The 15,537-nt window shown below is 39.3% G+C and overlaps 1 protein-coding gene across 1 annotated transcript in view; it reads left to right on the top strand.

Moving 5' to 3' along the window:
* Nsmaf (neutral sphingomyelinase (N-SMase) activation associated factor) overlaps nucleotides 1-15,342 on the top strand; it is a 149,562-nt gene extending 134,220 nt beyond the window's left edge. The window contains exons 17-33 of the mRNA XM_013009266.1: nucleotides 407-497; nucleotides 601-664; nucleotides 2,006-2,057; nucleotides 2,158-2,278; nucleotides 2,664-2,795; nucleotides 4,012-4,054; nucleotides 4,341-4,492; nucleotides 5,770-5,878; nucleotides 6,547-6,605; nucleotides 9,349-9,416; nucleotides 10,959-11,026; nucleotides 11,381-11,504; nucleotides 11,868-11,951; nucleotides 12,785-12,935; nucleotides 14,010-14,112; nucleotides 14,243-14,352; nucleotides 15,171-15,342. Coding sequence (XP_012864720.1) covers nucleotides 407-497; nucleotides 601-664; nucleotides 2,006-2,057; nucleotides 2,158-2,278; nucleotides 2,664-2,795; nucleotides 4,012-4,054; nucleotides 4,341-4,492; nucleotides 5,770-5,878; nucleotides 6,547-6,605; nucleotides 9,349-9,416; nucleotides 10,959-11,026; nucleotides 11,381-11,504; nucleotides 11,868-11,951; nucleotides 12,785-12,935; nucleotides 14,010-14,112; nucleotides 14,243-14,352; nucleotides 15,171-15,265 — 1,626 coding nt within the window. The 3' untranslated portion in view covers nucleotides 15,266-15,342. The remainder of the gene's footprint in view (nucleotides 1-406; nucleotides 498-600; nucleotides 665-2,005; nucleotides 2,058-2,157; nucleotides 2,279-2,663; nucleotides 2,796-4,011; nucleotides 4,055-4,340; nucleotides 4,493-5,769; nucleotides 5,879-6,546; nucleotides 6,606-9,348; nucleotides 9,417-10,958; nucleotides 11,027-11,380; nucleotides 11,505-11,867; nucleotides 11,952-12,784; nucleotides 12,936-14,009; nucleotides 14,113-14,242; nucleotides 14,353-15,170) is intronic.
* The last annotated feature ends 195 nt before the right edge of the window (nucleotides 15,343-15,537 follow it).

The raw sequence follows: 15,537 nt of genomic DNA, 5'->3' as shown, positions 1-15,537 counted from the left end.
GAGGCTGTAGGAATATCTCACCGGTCCTGCAGAATGAGTTGTCTTTCCTCTTCTCACCACCAATATCACTACTTATTACTATTTGCATTTTTTTGGTCTAGTATTCATTCTGGAGCTAGGTTTGGAGACTCCTTTAAGGGTTTCTGAATTATTTTCATGAAAGTATTCTGTATACATTGAGAGATGAAAAAAATCCATTCTGTTTTCATCTAAACTAATGCTGTTAACACAAAGTTAAGTAATCTGAAGGACCTGTGGCAGGAATGGTCACTAGTGCTCTTCCCTTGTTGTCCTCACTTCTTCCTGCCCAGGAGGGAGGGAGGGAGGACACTGTGCTGTGCCAGGTCTCTTAAGTCAGCCACTACTTTCTGGCCAGCACTTAGCACTATTTCTTCCTATGTTATAGACACGCTACCAGGAGATGCCTGAGCCAAAGTTCATGTATGGAAGTCATTACTCTTCCCCAGGCTACGTGCTCTTTTATCTCGTCAGGATTGGTAAGGCTGCTCAGGGTCCCCCAATGCAGTCTGTTTTACTTGGCTCCTCAGACTAGATTCTAGATGGTGGCATGATGTAACGTCTTATTATCTCTCCCTTTAGCTCCAGAGTATATGCTGTGCCTACAGAATGGAAGATTTGATAATGCAGATAGAATGTTCAACAGGTTTGATATAAATGTCTTATTTACCTTTTCTGATGCTTTCTGATTACATATGTATAAGACGTTTATTTTGATTCGTTACATATAAACAAAAATGTCAAGAAATGTTTAAAAATTACTAAGAGCTATTCTCTTTCATGATGTGGGTGTGGATGTAGGTGTGTATGTGTGTGAATAAATGGTAGAATTTATTTTTAAATAGAGATTTTTTTTCCTCTGCGTCTATAAGTTTAATAGTAGGTCTCGAAGTTTTCCCCATATAGATATATTTCAAAACCGTGATTTTTTTTCAAAAGTTATTTTTTAAAATTAGTGTATCATGTTCTAACATAGAACATAATGTATTTAACTTTTTTCTTTGTTGAGAATTAAAATTGTTTTTAAATTTTTAAGATTCTTTTTTGGTAGGGGTGGTTGGCAGGTAGTGAGGATATTTGAATTCAGGGCCTCATACTTGCAAGGTTGATATTTACTGCTGAACCACGCCCTCAGGCCTTTTTCCACTGGTTACTTTTGAGATAGGGTCTTGCTTTTTGTCTGGGCACATGTGTAGACTGCCTGATAGATTTCAGTCTACCTGTTTGGGATGATCAGCATGTGCAGTCATACCCAGCTTCTTTCCATTAAGATGGAGCCACATGAACTTTCCTACTCAAGCTGGCCTGGAACTGCTATCCTTTCCATCTCAGCCTTCTCCATAGATTTGGATGGATAACAGATACATGCCACTGTGTCCAGCTATTGGATGAGAAGGTGATCTTCTCATGAACTAGTGGCATGAGCAGTGGCATCTAGCTTTAACATTTTATTATTCTTAATAATTCTGCTACAAACTGAAAATAACTTTAGAGTAAATATACATACACATATACACAACCCATACAAATTTTTCCAAACATTCAAAATGCAAAGAAGGAAATCAAGTTCATTTTGTATCCTACCACACCTGCATGATAATGTTACTATTCTATTGGTTTTTGTCTCCCTGATCTTTTTTGGAACTCTTTACATATCTGTGACCTCTTAAATCAGTTGTTAATTTTGTTGTGCTGATTTATTAGTACTTGGGCACTTTGTATGCGGCAGTGTGTGTGTGTGGTAGGTGGGTGTGGCAGTTAGTGGGATGGACTGGGACTCCATGCTCAGCCCTGTGTGACCTAGAGAAGTCACACCAACTCCCCGGGCCCATTTTGTCTTCTGTCCAAGGGAGCGGGTATTCCCATGGTGCTGAGAGTGATGATGCATGAACCAGTAGATGTTGCAGGCATAGATGCCAAGGAAGCCCTGTGGCTACTGGTACCATAACTTAGATTTCACATCGTGGGAATTTGTTTCTCACACTAGTATCGCAGAAACCTGGAAAAACTGTTTGGATGGTGCCACAGATTTCAAAGAGGTAAGGATTCATAGAACTTAATGATTTCCAGAGCCTGTGGTTTTGAATTGTTTTTAAAAATGCTTCTTGCCATTCTTTATTTTCCCTATTGAACTTGCAGTTGATTCCAGAATTCTATGGCGATGATGTCAGCTTTTTAGTCAACAGTCTAAAATTGGATTTGGGAAAGAGGCAAGGAGGGCAGATGGTGGATGATGTTGAACTTCCCCCATGGGCCTCAGGTGGGTATCACCTGAGGCTCTGTATCCTGTGTGTGTTTGCATGTTCAGTACCTTTAATTACTATGTGGCTTAATGTTTTAAAAATATTATTCTCTATCTAAATGAAACAATATTAGTCTGCCCCAACTCAGAAGTACTCTGTACCTATGAGTTAATAATATCAATGTATATTCGAGAGGCCTAAATATTATGAAAGTGATTCTTGCCATTTCTCCTCTCCCTTCCCCCCAAAAGAATTTTGTTTCATCTAATGGAGAAAAAACTGCATTAGAAATATGTACTTCTTGCCTCTCCTAGAAGCTTCACCTATATATGGATACTCAAAAGAAATGAGAGGAAATAAAATGGAGACTATGTGATGTTCTGATTGAGTCCAATCTGGTAGGTCCCAAGGACTTTCTCCAGAAGAGCAAGGATGCACTAGAAAGCAATTATGTGTCTGAGCACCTTCACGAGTGGATTGATCTGGTATTTGGCTACAAGCAAAAAGGGAGTGATGCTGTTGGTGCCCATAATGGTATGTAATGTTCATTAACATCTCTGTTTGATGAGAACAAAAAATAAACAAGGTTTGGTGGTGCATGTTTATAATCCTAGTAACTCAAAAGACTGAGACAGGAGGATTGTGAGTTGAAGCCAGCCTGGACTACATAAAGATTTTGTCTCAGAGAAAACAAACAAGGACAGAACAATCAAATTTATTTTGGCAGCAGGATGGTCTTACCTTAGGAAACATGAGTCCATGGTTCTGTAGATACTGAGAAGGAAAGAAGGGCTTTGCCTAAACACCTACCTCACCATGACCCCCAAAGATAGTCTCTAAAGTCTTCTGCTTTAGTCTATGGAGTCATCTGTTAGTATTAAGGAAGGAGGCGGGGGGGGGGGGGAACCTAGTTCCAGGACCTAATCTGGACACCAGAATCTTTGGGAGTTCAAATTCTATGTAATGTTATGTCTGCATGTAACCTACATGTACCTTCCCATGTATTTTACTTCTTTCCTAGACTAGATTGCTTATAATTACAGTGTAAGTACTATGCAAATTGTGGTCATACTGTATTATTTAGGTAACAATAAAAGATCTATATGGATCTATATTAGATGCGGCTTTTGTTTGAATATTTCTCATGTGCAGTTGGGTAAATCCACAGATTAGAACCCATGGGTACATCCATGTATCTATGATGTGTTCTCATCCCATTGAAGGCTTTCAATTAAAATGCAATCAAGGGGCTGGGAAGGTGGCTCAGTGGTAGCGTGCTTGCCTTGCATGCATGAGGCCCTGGGTTCATTTCCTCAGCACCACACAAGCTCAAGTGGTAGAGCACTAGCCTTGAGCTGAAGAACTCAGGGACAGCTCCCAGGCCCAGAGTTCAGGCCCCACAACTGACAAAAATAAATAAATAAATAAATAAAATGCAATCAAATTGAGGACAGTGACCTCAATTCCTTTGAAGGGCTCCAAAGTTTCTTTTTAATTAAACGGCAAGAAATAGCCATTTCCCTCCTTTTAAGTTTCACTCTGTCTCCAGGTTTCTCTGGAAATCCAACCTGGAGGCTGTAATGGCCTTACAGTCACTAAAGCTGTGAGAAGAGGTTTGGTGTCGCAAGGTCAAAGTACATCTCCTTGAGCACAGTTTTGAGTTATTGGTTTGAGTTTGTTTAAATTTTGAGCAGTCGACATACTATAACTGAATAACACATTTTTCAAAAGTGTTTATTATCTCTTTCAGTATTTCATCCACTAACTTATGAAGGAGGTGTTGACTTGAACAGGTACATGTCTATAAGGTGTTCTTGTTGTTTGAATGAATACAGTTATTTGAGAATGTTAATATATAAAAATTTAAAAATAAGTTCTGACTTGCCTTTACTATGGTGAAATCAAATTTCTAAGACTCAAAAGATAATGTAAAAGTCTGGGATGAGATTTAGGCAGTCCTGGCCCAAAGTTGCACTTTACTTTGAGGATTCATCTTTCCTGATGATCTGCATTGTTTGAAACATACTTTCAGGGAACGTGAACCTGGTGGCTCACTGAATTATCTGTTCTGTCCTAAAGCATCGAAGACCCTGATGAGAAAGTAGCCATGCTGACCCAAATCTTGGAATTCGGGCAGACACCAAAACAGCTGTTTGTGACACCACACCCTCGGAGAATAACCTCCAAGTTTAAGGTCCCCAGTTATAATTCTTTGGTAGAAGATTCTCCAGGTAAGTTGTATAAGGACACGAACATGACTGTTCCCAAAAATGAGATGAAACATGCCTGGAAAGAAATGTTTGGTTTTGTTGTTGTTGTTTTGGGTTTTTTAAAAACCATTTACTTTCAGAGAAATCAGACCACTTTGATTTTCTGGTAATTCAGTGACTGAGATATGGCTGTCTTTATGTTTGTTTCTTTGTTTGTTGCTCTGGTTCTCTTCCTTTTCTACAGGTTGACAAACTGGTATTCAGTTCTTAGCACTTCCCCCTTCATGTCTACAGCCCTGGCGTTGCCTGCTTTACCAGTCACCATGCACTTCTTTTGTCCTGGAAGTGACTTTCTCTGCCTCCAGCTTTCTGCCAAGCCCACATACAGATCTTGAATGCAGTTCAATCTGTTCTGTCTCTTTGTATGACTCTGTTGCTTATTTACCATGTGGCAAACATCCTAGCACTGTTCAGTCCAAGCATATGCTAGGTGCTAAAATGAATGTGACCAGGGCTCACATCCAGAATTAAGAAAAGGGGGAAAGGTCTCTCACACTTTTACTTTCATTCCATTATTCATTCTTCCCACTTCATTTAAGAAAGCCTCAGGCCTATAGGCTCCTAGGAAGAGCTGATGACACTATATGGCTAAGTCACTGCTCACCTTTTGCCTCTCAGGCACATGGAGCTGAGCCATTCTCCAGTAGCATGCAGGCACAATTTCCTGTGGTAACCTGACCCGGGGCAGCCCGAATGCAGCTCTAAGACACTTATGTTTCAGGGCTAAGGCAAGATGACTGTAGGATTCTCTTGTGATTCCATTACATCCTGTGTTTGCCTTAGTCACAAGACACACTACCTTCACATGACTTCACATGAAACAAAGAGGAAACTGCCCCACTTCCTAAGGAGAAGTGAAAGCATTACTTCTCTCCAGCAACCCTTAATTAAAGTCAGCGGTTTCTTCTCTGCATTCTTAGGCAGCTGCGGGGCATTTGCAAAGAATGCTGAGAAGGAAATGGTTATTCAGTCTTCACTGCCTGGAATTCCTAAGCCGGCAGCCAAGTGAAAACTTTGTCCATGTTTTTAAGACACTAGCATTATAAGATACTATTGAATCTTATTGTACAGGATATTTTCTTTGATGAACATGGAGCTTTCCAGCAAGTGTATTTGAATGCAGTTACATTTTGATGGGATGATTTTTCTTGGTTTGACTTTTATACAAAATATTGTTGTATTACCAAGAATGGTCTGTTGGTAATGTAGTTGACTCACTGTGTCATGATTGAATGTAGTCTCTCCAGGTGAAGAGTCTTTTGAAGACTTGACTGAAGAAAGCAAGTCACTGGCCTGGAATAACATCACTAAGCTGCAGCTGCACGAGCAGCATAAAATCCACAAAGAGTAAGCATGTCTCCATAGCCAGTAGCCCATGTCAAAGCTGCAGTCTCAGACATGATATTCAACTGTTTACACTGAGTCACAGAGGAGAGTTTTCTGTTGTCTTTGGTTGGGTTTTATACCCTCTGGATGTCTACGGTAATCTGCCACCTAAAATAGATGTAGCAAGGGAAAGTTTGGCACTAAATGATCTGTGTTATATACTCAGGCAGTGATTCTATTGTGTGCCACTGTGCTATGAGATGGGCTCAAGACAGCAGCTGGATTTGTGCCTCTCCAAGTAGATAGATGCTTGGTCCCTCTCTTTGAAACCCTGTGAAGCTACAAGACAAATGTGATCTGGCCTCTCCAGTACTTAACTCACAGATAATGTGGGAGAAATGCATCCTTTTACATATATGAAAACAAAGATGGATATTTACATATTAAATTCATATAGATATGAGGGAACACTTTTCTGAGTTTACATGAATTTTAAATGTAGGTCAAATTAATTGGGCTTGCAGTTGGACCCCAGGTGGGTCTAGGCATTGTAAGGTGGTGATGTGGTAATGGCAACAGATCCAGCAGAAAAGTTCTGAAGAGAACATTAGGGAGACTTAGAAAATCAAGTCAGAGCAGGTGGACTGGCACTTGGCTGCTAGTCACTTATCAATCTTTGTTTTAAACAGGGCAGTTACAGGAATTGCTGTCTCTCGCAATGGATCTTCAGTCTTCACAACATCACTAGGTATGTTTTCTACCCAGAATAGTTTAACTGGAACCATAAAATGCCCATATTCTTAACTCCTGGCCAAGGAATGTACTTGAAGGGCTACCTCCACAAAAAGTACATCTAGAGCAATATACCTGTGGATATATCACATAAAATTTCATTGTGGTTTGCCAGAAACCAAAGGAAAGTTCTGCCTGTTGTTGGGTTCCTCTTTTCTGTTACTTTTCTTGGTTGCAGTCTTTCTCTCCTGCCATGAGAGGGTCTACATCTAGTTGGTGGCTCTCCTAAAGTATAGAGTCATGGCCAGGGCTATGCCAGACTTAGACATATGTGTTCCAGCACCCATGTGGAAAGGCAGATCTGTGTTGGATTTTTCAACTTATTCATCATGTAACTTTTTTTGGTAATGGTTAGCTTGAAATTGAGTTTATATATTGCTAGTGGACCTAATATTTTATCAAAAGTACTAAAACAAAAATGCTTCTGGTAACCATGTAAATGCCTTTGCAACCATATTTTATGGCTAAATCAGAATTTGTCTATCTTGACCTTATAAAAAAGTAAGCAAAATGAAGTTCTTGCTGTGCATACCCTTACTGTCTATACCTTTACTGCTCTGTGTAATAGATGTTCATTAAAATGTGTCTCCTTCATGTTATTATGTTCCAAGTGCTGGGTGGCATCCTGGAAGGTATGTAGGTAAAGAGACACTATCTTAGTTTTCCTGCTTCAGTAGAAAGACAGCTGGTTATCATATTGTGTAGCTTTTTTTAATGAGGCTGTTTTTTCTATCCTTATTTACCACAGAATTACATTTTTCACCCATTTGGAAATGGCATTATCTAACCAAACACTGCCAAATAAATGAGTTACTATTCTCAGATTCTCTCACTGTTGTTTGCTATGTGGAGCATTTCATTCCTTTTTCTTCAGGATTTTCCACAATGCATAGAAAAGTATTCTACAGTGGACCCTAAGGAAGGTCACACACAGGACCCTTACTGTCTGAGTCAGGGTCCCAAGATGATGCTTTTGTAAAAGGTAGCACTTCAGGTTTTGTCAGGATTTCTACCTGCTGAGTTTGCCAACCTTAGAGCAGCAGACAGAAAGCTCTTTTAGCAAAGCCTGTGTTGTTAGCTGGATTTGTCTAGTGTGATTTGGTAAATCCTTCAGGGCATTGTACTTGTGTCACCTGTGGACCACAGGTTTTACTGAGAATTGAGTCTTCAGATCTCTCGGGCTTATTATTAAGTACTGTATCACTTCTTGATGGATTTGCCAAATACAGGAAAGGGAGTCAGTAAGAGTTGTTTCATTTTATGTCTTAAATCTAAGCTCTTGCTTTTTCTGTCTCACATTTGGATTTTCGTGATTTGGGTAACTCATTGATATGCATCCTAATGCATTTGGTGTGTTCAGGTTTGTGGCCATTCACAGCACTTGTCACCTATCAGACTAGCTCTTCTTGAGGTCTTTCCCTGATCACTTGTGGTACAGAGAGGAAATCTTCAAGTAAAACATCTTTATACACTTGGCTGGTTTATAGTGTGTGCTGTCAGCTACCCAGACTAATTATATTTACTAGTCTTTGTGGTGAACTCTCAAAGATGAGGTTGGGAAGACTTCCAGCATTAATTAGAGCCCCCAGGAAAGCTCAGGCAATATTGTGTTCATTCCTCTGTCTTGGTTTTCAAGTTAATCCTGTGGAATGTCTTATTAAGGCTCATATTTACAAAATTCTTAGTGCATTTGTTGGAAAAAATGAGGCCCTGGGTTCTATTCTCGGTGAGGGGAGGGGGATGGTAAGAAACAACTTCTTGTCTGAAATTTAACTATACAGAAGAAGTTATGTAAGATTCTGGTATTTTATCATTTTGTAATTTAAAATTAAGAAATTTATTGTTACATATCTCAACTATGGAACATTCACAGCACAGTAGAGCATCATAATTTGTGAATCTGGGCTTTTGTTGTTTTATGGTTCCTGACATTGAATACATGATAGACAAGTGCTCTATCATGAGCTATACCTCTTAGCCTTCTAGGGTGTATGTGTGTGTGTATTTGTGTGTTTCTGACCCTTTTTTACCTTATTTTTACAATAGGTTCTTGGTTTTGCCTGAGCTGGCCTCAGGCAGTAATCCTTCTACCTCTGTTTTATCCATAGCTTAGATTATACCGTACTCAGCTTGCTTTTTTGAGATGGAGTCTTGTTAACTTGTATCAAGGCTCACCTTGAACTACTACTTTTCCATCTCCCCTCCCTGTGTGGCTAGAATTAGGCATGCCCAACCATCACTCATTTTGTTTTTAAGAGGTTGTTTTGGCAAATTCATAATTTCTGTGAAATTAAATGTTAGACATTTTAATTTTTTTTCTTTTGAAAGTGGTTCCCTTGATAAATGTTAGGTCTGAACAAGAGTGTCAGTACATAATTAGGCTATTTGTTAAAATATTTCAAAGTTGTTTTTTTTTTAACTGCTGTTAAGATTCCCCTCTCCCTTCTCTGTATCTATTGAGCTCACCTCAGTTACCTGGATCCCTATGAGCACAATAATGCTGTGCTGTCAGCAGCATGTTTGTGCTGGGGTTTCTAGGGTTAAAATTTCGTTTGTTCACATTGACAAAGCCTTAGGTCACACATCCCCTTGGGAATTACACCACCAGTTGGCCTCTAGGAACAAAAAGAGCAGCCATCCTGTAATGTCTGCTGTGGTTAGGAAATCTTTCTTATGTATTTCTTCTTTCTCATTATAAGATTCCACCTTGAAGATGTTCTCCAAAGAATCCAAAATGTTGCAAAGAAGTATATCATTTTCAAATATGGTAAGCTGGTTTTTCCAGGGTGATGATAGAAACCCATGTCATAGTTTGTTTTATATCCACATAATGATCTTTCATTTTTACCAGTATTCCCCTATTGCATCTACCTAGTCTAAATTAGATTATTTCTATATTAGATTTTTCAGGTTGCTTCTTTCTCATACGCTTGTTTTCAACATAGTTTTAAAAAATTGCCCATAAATACAAAGGATTCATATCTTCCCTTACATGTGGAAGCTAGATTTAGCTTATAAACTTATAAGTAAATACATTGGGTGGTGTACAAGTATATACAAATATATAAGCTGAAATATGGTAGATTCAAGGGAGACCTCAAACAGTGTAGTTCCTTAGAAAGACAAAAGTTCACACTATGTTGAAAATGAACTTTACAACTATGTGGAGAGGAGGGAGGAGTCAGGGAGGTGAGGAGGGAAGGGATGGAAGGAAGGGGAAAATCAAAGGAGAGTGTAACCATGCTCCATATGAAATGTACTCATTACCTTACTCATGTAACTATCACCCCTTTACAATAAAATATAGATATATTTTTAAAAGTCCAGCAAAATAAAACACCAGGTACTTTGAAAGGGTTGGAATGGGATCAAGGGGAAAAAGGTGGACAAATGAAGAGGAGGAGAGAGGGAGAATGCAGTCAGGAATCCAATGTAGATCTCACAAAGTTAAGAGAAGTGGGGGAAGGAGTAGGTAAGGGAGGGATGGGCGAGAATGTTAAAGAAGTGGCATTGATCAAGATATATTGTATTCATAAGCTGCTTTGTTAAGTGACATCTCTTTAATAAAACATCAAAAAGTTAAAAAAAATTGAAGAGCTAACTAGTGTAATTCTCCTTAATAAAGCTTTCAATTGGGCTGGGAAGGTGGCTCAGTGGTAGAGTGCTTGCCTTGCATGCATGAGGCCCTGGGTTCGATTCCTCAGCACCACATAAGCAAAAAAGAAAAAAGCCAGAAGTGGCTCTGTGGCTCAAGTGGTAGAGCACTAGCCTTGAACTGAAATGCTGAGGGACAAAGCGCAGGCCCAGAGTTTAGGCCCCACGACCAGACCCAAAAAAATAAATAAATAAAGCTTTCAATTGCAGGAAGAAATGTTTGTCACTTAAATAACTTCACATTTCTGAGTTGGTTGGTGTACAGTGCAACAAACCTATTCTTCTGAAAAGACGTATTTTATTTTTAATGTAAATCATCCAAAAATCATTCCCTAAGGAATTTGTGTTTCTTGCACACATGATTCAGTAATCCTTTTCATTGTTGAGCATTATCCCCAGCCCCCTTTCTCCACCCCAGTCCTATCAGGGCTCAAGAGTTGTCAGGCTAGCCTTCACACATTTTTCAACATTTGGACAGCTGGAAGGAAACTGTACTTCTACAACTCATGATAGACAACCTGCATAATTATAAGCAAAGCCCCTAAAGGACTGGAGCGTTAACTTTGGTGGGAGGATGGGGGTGGGAATCTATAAAATAATTGTCTCAAGTTGCAGGTTTACTAATGCAGATTGTTAACATCAATTTGAATTTCAGGCTTTATCATCGTGTTTACTTTTACCAGGAGACTCCACTGTCATCAGCTCTTCCTGGGATAACAATGTGTACGTACCTCTCTGCATGTTCATGTAATTCCACTGGTGTGTAAGAACATATATCCCACTGCAAGATACTGTGTTCTCTCAAGAACAGTATTAGAGACCAGGACAGTATCATTAGACTCAAGTATCATTTTTAATTATTCCAACTGAAATCTTATCATTTTTTCTAAATTTAAGCCCAGATAGGCCACATGAGGAAATTTCTAGTTTAAATTCATATTTTGAATATTCTAGTTTACTATAAGAACAAGTAACTTAAAGTTCTAGTGGGCCTTAATAATATAGAATTAATATTATTTCTTAAACATGAGCCTTAAAAGCTGAAATGTTGTATTAATTGCTCTTGTTGTCTTTTAGCTATTTCTATTCTATAGCATTTGGGAGATGCCAAGACACATTAATGGGACATGATGATGCTGTTAGTAAGATCTGTTGGCATGACAACAGGCTATATTCTGCATCATGGGACTCTACAGTGAAGGTTTATATCTAATTTTTAACTTATATGAATATATTATAAAAATATTGTAAGCACCTTTGGTTAAAATGCTACTTCACTTTTCTCATAATGTGCAAAGGACATGTATGGATGTTATTTTTTCTTAAAATGTGAACATCTTAAAAAATTATTGCCATTTCTGTACAGTATTTAACTGGTATAGGGTGGGTGGGAGATGCACCTAATATTCACTCAATAGGTCCTTTTATATTACTGGAGCTGGTAGTTCAAAACTGAGAAATTTCCAGATCAAGTGAGTAGTCATTCATAGATACATTTTACATAAATCTAAAATATACAAAGGCTTGTTTAGGTGGACATATTCTGCAATGTGTTCCATCCTAGGTGTGGTCTGGGGTTCCTGCTGAGATGCCAGGCACCAAAAGACACCAATTTGACTTACTGGCTGAGCTGGAACATGAAGTCAGTGTAAGTATAGGAGCAAAGCTCTGTGGCAAACTGAGTTTCAAGGCCCCGGGGTGCTGGGAGAAGGCTCTTGATCTTTGTTGTACAAGCTCTTTCCCTTTATTTTGCTTATTGGAGATTATAGATTAACCATGTTCTTTTATGAGTTAACTCATTAGGTTTATAAGTCTGCTTTTTTTATTCCTTCCCATTTGCTTTGTGTGTGTGTGTGCATTTAAAGAATTAGCTTCTAACCAACTATTGATTTTTAAAACATCCATTTTAAGGTAAGCCCTGCCATCCTTTATTTCCTCACCTGAGGGGTGGAGGGGACCATCTGCCCATAAGATGCTCCTCCCAAGGACAGTAACCTGCTGGCTAGAACAGCCAAGTGTGCACAGCTTAGTGGCAGCTAAAACAGAACTGCTGCATCTTAAGACTCTGAACTGATACTTAATTTTTATGGTTATCAAACTAACAGAAATATTTAGCATTTAATTTCAAGTGTTCCACAAGTATAATTTCAATCCACAAATCCCTCAAATAGTTTGGCATCTCACTATACTAAATTGTTCATAGTTTTCTGAGGTCAGCTTTAGGCTATTTGAAAACAGTGCTGCAGTTACCCTAGTACTACTTCATTTTCATTGTTGCTCTATATTCACAAGCCTATTGAAAGTACTTTATGTCATGCAAAAGGATGCTATTGAAATACACCTGAATTAGCCACAGCAGCATATTTAACTGCACAGTAGTTTTATCTGTGCCCTTGTGACCAGCTATTTGAATCAGCGTAGGAGAGCAGATCTAATGACCATTGATTCTAAGTGGGTATTTGTCGCTATATTCTTCCTTAGGTAGATACAATCAGTTTAAATGCTGTAGGCACACTATTGGCTTCAGGCACCAAAGAAGGCATAGTGAATATCTGGGACCTCACCACTGCCACTTTATTGCACCAGATTTCATGCCATTCAAAGACTGTATGTGATACTGCTTTTAGCCCAGGTAAGTATCAGAGTAGGTCAACTTAAGTTTTAAATCAATAAAAATGTTTAAAAGGCTTGCAGGTAAGAGATTTGTCTATAACTAAGCCTGTTTGTGCCAAGATATTGCATACTTGTGGCATTGGTTCCTTGTAGAATGGCAGAATTGGATAGTGTCATTCTTCTACTCATCAGAGAAATTAGTGAATAAGATGTAAATGAGCTCAAACCAAAGGGTCATCTCATCCCTGGGTCTCAGGAACAGACAGAAGCAGCATTTCAAGGAGTATAGTCATTGCTTAAGTATAGGGGGTGAGGGAAAACTGACACAAAACCTCAAAAAATCTCACAAAAGCTCTAAAGTGCTTTTTTTGTATATATATTCATTGTAAAAATACTGTACAGAGGGGTTACAGTTACATGAGTAAGGTATTGAGTACATTTCCTATTGAGCATTGTTACCTCCTCCTTTGTTTTTCCCCTACCATCCCTTCACTCCCCACCTCACCAACTCCTCCCTCCCCTGCCCCCAAGTTGAATAGTTCATTTTCAACATAGTGTCTTGTACATCTCATTGTTACAATGGGTCAGCCTGTATCCTTGTTTCAGCATTTTGTTTTTTCCCTTCCCCTCCCCAAATTAGAAATATATCTATACAAGATGCAGGGCACCGGAATCAAATACAGTGAAAACAGAGGTTATACCATGGGGCAAGAACATACAAAAGGGATAAGGTCTTTTTTACAGTCATCTCAATTGGCTGAGGATTATTCAGATATGCACTGAGATTCAGAAGGAGCTGGGGCATCCAGGTGATAAGCCTTTTGGAGGACGAACTACTTGAGTTCCGTGAAATGGCTGCTACTACTTTAAGTGGTCTATTACAGTGTAACTTCCTTACCATGGACAGTCCTATGCAGGTTCATTCACTTTGCAAAACTACCTAAGAAAGCGAGATCCTGGTTCAGTAGGAGACACCATTCCTTCTGTGGAGTTGGTGAAACACCATGCGGGGGTGCTAGGACTTGGTGCATGTGGTTTTCCTAAAGCACTTTCTAAGGCTCTCTCCACACCCGTGTCTCACCTCCTGTTGCAGACAGTCGCCATGTCCTCAGCACAGGAGCAGATGGCTGTCTAAAGGTGATCGATGTGCAGACAGGAATGCTTATCTCCACCATGACATCAGAAGAGCCCCAGAGGTATAGTTCCTGCAATGGTGAAGACATTTCCCAGCACCTTCTTGGTTATTTCGTGAGGGCTTATTTGACCAGTGTAACATACTCTTTCCTTCATGATGCTAAACAGATTATTTCCTAATCATTCTTGCAGGTGCTTCATCTGGGATGGAAATTCTGTTTTATCTGGAAGTCAGTCTGGTGAGCTGCTCGTTTGGGACCTCCTTGGAGCCCGAATCAGTGAGCGAATACAGGGCCACACAGGTAGTGTGTAGTTGTCTTGCTCCTTCTTGCTGAGAAGCCCTTTTCCATCCAGGAAGCACTCTTATCAGACAGAAAATACTTCACACATTCTTTAGGCTCTGAAGACTTCCCTTGAGTAGTGTTGGCTGGGTGATCTTTTAAATGGCTCAAGATAAGATTGACTGATGGCACACTGTGGACTCTTATTATAATACTCTAGATGTGTAGTGTGGTCATATATCCAATGGTATATGTGGATAGAACTACATACTACACAAAGCATCATTAAAGCTGCTCCGCCCTTTTACTTTAATAACACCTTGTAGATTCACTTTTATTCCGCTGATATTTGCATGCTTTCCTCCCAGTCATTTGAATTCTTTTCGAGTTTTTAATTCTAGTTTCAACTATCAACCTCTGCATTTTTAGCAGTCAGCAGTTAGTTGCTTCCTATCTTTTCACTTTCTATCATGTGGTTTTGTGTGGTTATTTCTTTTTAAACTACACATCTATGCCTTTCCTTCTTAAATGAGTAGCTTTACTAGCTCTAGTTCACTCATCAGGAGGTAAATCAGCACATGGTTATTGATCACTTTGACTTCTGTTGTACACCAGTGCATTCCATGCTGTACCAGTACATCTATACTTTTTAAGCTTTAGACATATTAATGGCTTATTCTTTTCAAGTTCTCTGTACCAAGCACTTAATTTACACAAGGATTATAAGAAAGTTGAAGAGATCAATTCTCTTCTCTGCAAACTCCTAGCAAGAATGAGCCTCACAGTATATCTTTGCCACCTTTTTTCATTCCTTCCTAACCAACATGTTTTTCTCTCAGGTGCTGTAACATGCATATGGATGAATGAACAGTGTAGCAGTATCATCACAGGAGGGGAAGACAGACAAATTATGTTCTGGAAATTGCAATATTAAGTGCCTTTTCCATTTCTTTTTTTTTTTTTTTGGTTAGTCGTGGGGCTTGAACTCTGGGCTTGGGCATATATCCCTGCATTCTTCAGATCAAGGTGAACACTCTACCACTTGAGCTACACACCACTTCCGGTTTTCTAGTGGTTTACTGGAGGTAAGAGTCTCACAGACTTTCCTGCCCGGGCTGGCTTTGAACTGTGATCCTCAGATCTCAGCCTCCTGAGTAGCTAGGATTACAGGCGTGAGCCACCAGCGCCGGGCTCCTTTTCCACTTC

This window comes from Dipodomys ordii, unplaced genomic scaffold (genome assembly GCF_000151885.1).
Source record: "Dipodomys ordii isolate 6190 unplaced genomic scaffold, Dord_2.0 Scaffold9, whole genome shotgun sequence".
Lineage (NCBI taxonomy): Eukaryota > Metazoa > Chordata > Mammalia > Rodentia > Heteromyidae > Dipodomys > Dipodomys ordii.
Note: the sequence above shows the minus strand (reverse complement) of the source record. Positions and strands in the feature narration are given on the sequence as shown.